Source organism: Triturus cristatus, chromosome 11, assembly GCF_964204655.1.
Source record: "Triturus cristatus chromosome 11, aTriCri1.1, whole genome shotgun sequence".
Classification (NCBI taxonomy): Eukaryota; Metazoa; Chordata; class Amphibia; order Caudata; family Salamandridae; genus Triturus; species Triturus cristatus.
In genome coordinates, this window is record NC_140594.1 from 1066402827 (window position 1) to 1066408826 (window position 6000).

At 43.0% G+C, this 6000-nt stretch overlaps 1 protein-coding gene across 1 annotated transcript in view; it reads right to left on the reverse strand.

The window, feature by feature from the left end:
- PIK3CA (phosphatidylinositol-4,5-bisphosphate 3-kinase catalytic subunit alpha) overlaps positions 1–5124 on the reverse strand; it is a 256280-nt gene extending 251156 nt beyond the window's left edge. Inside the window, exon 1 of the mRNA XM_085635399.1 lies at positions 4601–5124. Within this exon, the coding sequence (XP_085491525.1) occupies positions 4601–4952 (352 nt within the window). The 5' untranslated portion in view covers positions 4953–5124. The remainder of the gene's footprint in view (positions 1–4600) is intronic.
- Between the last annotated feature and the right edge of the window lie 876 nt (positions 5125–6000).

The following is a 6000-nucleotide window of genomic DNA, read 5'->3' on the forward strand; positions in this document are numbered from 1 at the left end:
TGTAGAAAGCGAGCATGAATCAGCACCAGGTGTTGAATGCCATAGCAGAGACGTGTACATTTAAGGCTGTTTAATTCTGTGATCATTTCTGTTTCAGTCTGGATACAAAATTGCAGATACCTGAACATTTAGTCAGTGTAATGTCCTTTGGTATAATAGTCAGACCTTTCTGACCACAGAAAGGAAAGCTGGGCTACAGCCTACAGGCCAATGTGAATTTCAAGACCTTGAGCTCCAGAAGAATCTATATTAGTGATACATTAAAAAAACGACTCTCCTCTAAAATTGGCCAAAATTCCAATTTTTATCTTTACACCAGTAGGAACTCACAATGAACCGTAAAACAAAATATATACACAATCATTTTCCAAATACCTCTTAGTGAGTGCCATTGACATTCAACACGACCTACTGGGCAACTGTGACAAACACCAATCACTGAGTCAGTCTCCCAAAACATTACATGACAATGATGTGTATCAAATACACGTCAAAGAAAAGGTGGGTGTCGAAGGCATGAACTGCACTCGTTAACAAACAAATCAAGGGCCACAGCAACCCAAACAAATATCTAAAAATAACAAACACCATTACAATTTAAATGACTGAATAATAACCAGTAATTACTCGTGCAGTCTGTAATATTTACACACCTGCACAATGTTATGTGTTACTAATGTTTAGCCATTCTCCTCACACTCAAAAATATATGGATTTAAATGATAGCATAAGAGTATGTCACAAATATCTGTTTAACAGAAGTCAATTCTTAACTATTCAACTTTAGAAATGTATAGTCCCATATTTGGAACCTATACAGGAGGCCGTGTGAGGACTAGTGTCTCTTTGTAAACTATAGCATTTAACGCATGATTACAGAAATATGGAGCCTGTCACTGATTGGGAAATAGAATGCCTAGAATGTGAAACACTGTCTGATACGGTACACAAGGAACATGCATTAGCAATGCACTCAACACTCCTCTCCTGTTAAACGAGACAAGAGGCAAAAAGTCACTCTAACACCCACATAGCTTTCTATAGGTATAGTGGCTGTTGTGTTTTGACGGCAATAGTAGCTATAAATAGCCAAAAGGAATTTGTATTAGTGACCCGTGCTAAAAATACCAGATACCTCTGGGATATAAATAGTAGCTTAAACATCTCCAAGATCCTGGGAATGTTAATAACTGCCCTAAAGTTGCACAGGTATTAAAGCCCAGGGGAAACCATTGACCCCACCCTGGCAGGTAAAAGTGGGTGGAAGACTTAAGTTATAACGTGCAACACTACTTGAGTTTACTAAAGTCACTGCTATCCATTTCCAACTCAGACTTCTTTTGGAGAGTGTCATCAAAAGATTTTTGAGAAGTCGACTCCCCCTTAACTTATCAAGGCATGCTTCATTTGACAACCTCTCACACTGGAGTAGAAACAATGCCACCCCAGACTTAAGTTCCAAACCCACCCCCTTGTTTATCACCCTTACCAACCCAATGCCTGTTGAATAATCATAACATTAAGATGCATGTGGGAGCATTCCTCATCTCTCTCCGCCTAAACCTTTACTTGCGACTGTAGGGCAGAGCTTTAAGAAGGTATACAATAAGGTTTCTCCCCAAGCTCACTTTGCAGAATTACCTACCTATGGATGTTCAATTTTGTAATGGAAACTGATGGTTAGATCATTAGATATCTGATGTAGTTAGAGTTACGTCTTCATAAATTTGGGTTCTTGATTTCCTAGTACATGCCCAGGCAACCTACACACATGCGCTACTGAGAAGATTAAATTGTTTGTTTAGTGGTGGGCATCAGGTCATGGTATAAAAAAAGTTACTCATCTATTGAATAGTGCAAGATATGCTGCCAGTGAATGAGGAGCAATTATGCATTGCAGAGAATAAAGAAATTGTCCGAGCGCAGGAGGAGGATGTTTAGGTCAAACTCGGTCACTGGCCGAGTTAAACAGCACCATCTACTGGTGCTATTTTTGGGTAAACCTGGGTACATGTATACAGTAAAATAACCTGGTCTCAGAACAGGTTTAATGTGGTATTAGGTTAAGCTTTGTAATGTTACCATCCATCTACGATCTCGGGATCTCATCCTCCTCATGTACTTTAAAGGGAAAATTAGACATCAGATAAAGTGCAAGGAGAGAGAGCTCTTACGGCAGCACTAGAAAAAAGGCAAACACATGGTACTAAGTACCAAGCACTAACCAAACTCCTGCCTTAAGGCTAAATATTGTGACTTTTTGGGGAAGTCCTGTATATCAGGCGCATGGTAGACTCTTCGATTCCTAGGCATACTATGGGCACCAGGTATGGTAAGCCATGACTAATTACCACTAAGTTAAGGCTAAGGAAGAGCTTGGCATAAAAACCATGAATGACAAACCTGGGCATCAGGTATGTGTCTGAACTGTGTACCTAGTCGTGAAGAACAGCCCAAGGAATCAACAATGTAGACAAAGGGAACACCGGACAACAGTTATGTGCATCACTGCCAGCATGGGATATTATTCATAAATGTCTGCCAGAGACCTCGGGTACATCCAAAAAGGGCAGCAGGAATGTTAATTACAAGACAGAGCTGGCTTTCAGTTTAGACAAACTATTACGCCTCCACCTAAGTTTCAGAAGCCATGGGCATTGACAGCTCGTTCTTTGTGTGTGGGATTGTGTTGTTACCATGTTACTAAAGATGTAAGCAGCTGATTCGGAATGCAGAATGTTGGTATAAACTGCAATCAGTACAGTTGCCGGAGGGAGCTGGAAGAAGCTGCGAGCTTCTTTTTATCTTGATGTTTTGGTCTGAAATAAACTTGATGTTAAAGACGGTTATTTGCCTGCATACGTCTTTACATATTGACAAGTATTTAGCACGCACGTGAATGGCCTATTTCGTATCGGGTAGGTATAGAAACACCCAACCAGCACAGTTACAGGCAGTGATCGAAGTGCATTAATTAAAAAAAAAGTATGGGAACTGTGATGCTGTGGGCAAAGGGGACAGAATTAGTGAACATTGGGGCGGGATCAAAAGCATGCTAAAAAAACAAAATATTCTGTAACTTGTATCAGTCTTTCACCTTTCAGGTAACTACATATAAAATATGGCACAGCTTAATTGAAAAATAAATACAAGTTAATCAGTGTGAAATTTATCATCTAACTTATGAAACCTCTATTAGTTAATTCACGGCGGAGGTTTGTGTCTAAACAGAGCCAGGGATTTGAATCCTGGTTAAAGCAGGGGAGAATAGTGACTTGTGTATGTTTGTGTAGGTCCCAATTTGTGACATTAAATCATTATTTTAAACTTGCCTTCCACACAGTAAAGAAAGACGCTACAAAATGCACAAAAAGGTTTAAGATTTAAAAAAATGCCTCCAAAATATAGATTTTCGTAATACCCAGATTGTACATAGTGGATTTTTTTATAAATAATTTAAAAGCATTCACTTCAGAACTCAACTTGGAACTCCCTTGCAATATCACTCAAAAAGACTAAATCTGTGTCAATAGGAAGCTTCAAGTGATTCCGTCAATTAAATCCAATACCAGCTTCCAAGCACCCTTTACATTTGCAGATTAACCAGTTGTGCACATTTACATCTCTTTTCAGGCAAGCAGGCACCTTTGCAAGAAGGCTTCTTTAGCTCTCTGCTCCTCTCCCGGATTCACGGCACAGGAGATACCCCACCTTACGTTTTAGTTGAAGCGCTAAAACTCTTGGAATTAACCGTCCCAGGACGGATGATTTTTCACATAAAGTAGGGAAACTGTTTTTCTTAAATTACAAAAGAATCGCCTCAGATCGCGCCCACTGATTAGAGATATAATACCCACGCTCGTCTCCTACCTCATGTGCTCAACAAGTTTTAGCTGGCTAGAGCATCAGGTGCATTTATAAATGTCTCCGAGTCTCTACATCTGACTGCCACCTCTGGGTACCAAGTGAGATACGCATTCATCAATTCAGACTTGCATGTGCGATTGTATTTCTGACAGACATATGTTGCATGTTACTACCTTCATATCTCCAGACATCCTAGACATATTGTTTTGGGCATATTGGTAAACTCTCCTAACACCTCCCTCTTGTTATCTGTGACAATAGTAGACAAAGATCCTTTGCTCTGTGCAAGCCCCTGCAGCCTTTTGCACCGGGTGAGGAATTCACCTATCCCTCGGTTCTTGGGATAATCTGAAGGAATTCCGCTATCCCTCGGCACTTGGGACAATCTGGAGGAATTCCCCTATCCCTCGGTTCTTGGAGGTAACCCACATGTTTGTTTAGGTCCCTTGACAACTCGCATACACGCTGCACCCATTGGCAATAGTACGGAAACAAAAGATTTACTATTTTTGCTCTCTGGTCTGAGTTGAATGATGCCTTGTGGTCTTTCTGAGACCTTGCTGTCTGTGCATGGCCATGAAGGCCCATGGCATTGGGTTAGATCTCTTGTTGCCATGGGCTTACCCGATCCACTGTTTAGGTGACTGATTTTGACAGCCCCGGGCATCACATGTGACAGACTCTAGATCTCTTGCCCTTTGTGCGGGACCATGGCAGCAGATGTGGGACTCACCTATCTCCCGATTCAGGATTTTCTCCTCCCGGTTGCCCACTGGCTCGATCGCTTTCAGAAAGGGCTTAAAGAGGCGCAGATCACAGAGGCGGCGGGTCTCGTCAAAGAACTCCTCTCGCTCGGCGTCCTGGGTGACGCTGACAAAGATGTACGAGGCCTCGTCTTGGAGCAGCTGCTGCAGGGGGTACTTGCGAGCCTCGCGGAAGAGCTCGTGCTTGATGGAGAGGAGGGTCGCCTCGCGCTGGCACTCGAGCGGCACTAGCATGCCGTTGGGCAGGAGGCACTCCACCGTGATGCGCGGAGGCATCAGGTGCATGCCCCATAGCTCCCCGGAGGAGGGCCGCGGAGGCATGGCGGCTCACTGGGTGCTCGCTGCTACCTCGGAAGAAACAAGGGGCTACCTGTCCGCAGACACACTGTGACCCTCCCGCCGGCCGTGCATCCCCGCGCGGCTCTAGTGGCCAGGACGCATTGCAGTCCCAGACACTCTCCGTCTTCCCCCGCCCCCAGGCCGGAAGCAGGAAGAGAGACGGCAGTCGGAGGCTCCCTGCCACTCCAGTGACACGCACGGCGTGCCTGGAGTACACAAAGACAGAAAAGAAAGACATGCTATGACTGCTCCCGTGGGAAAAGGGTGTGAAGAAGAAAGACTCCATAATAAGTAAACATAGCATCTGACAAAAAGTACAAGTCACGATTTTAGCTGCTGGCTGTCTGGAAAAAATAATGTTGTTAAAGGAGCGGAGGGGAAACTGCATAACTCTAATTTTCTTTCTATATGCGGCAATAAATATAACTGGCTTGTGATCACAGAAGGGAAAGCAACATAAGCGTGGCTACTTAAATTGTGAATAAAATTTACGTGAAAAACGTCTGAATTGGGTGGGAGGCTGTGAGTTCCATAAACAAGCATTGGCATAGCCAATAGGTCTCGCCTTTGGAATCTTATAAGGATTTAGTTATGCAGTTGCTCCAGCGGAAAAGGCAAATTTACATATTCTCCCTACGTCACAGACTCGTCATCACACCAACTCATTCATACATTCATTCATTGGTGGGGCCCATAACACCAACACTCATACGTCTCACTCGAATCTGTGCACAGGAGAAAAAGCGCTGGACATGTGGGGGTACCTGGTTACCTATCAGGAGTAATTCCTTTATATTATATACATTATGTACATCTGCACCTATAGAATCCTGACTTTGACATCAAGGCACTCCACCACTAGATCGACGGACCAATTAGTTGGACTGGTTGATGGTGACTTAGAACCAGCTAAAACACAATTAAAGCCTAGGAAACATTTGTTTAAATTCCAGTACTCAGTCAAAGAATCACAAACGAATTTCTTCTTAATCCAAATCTTGTTTATCTAATATTAGTTTGCTCGGCATTA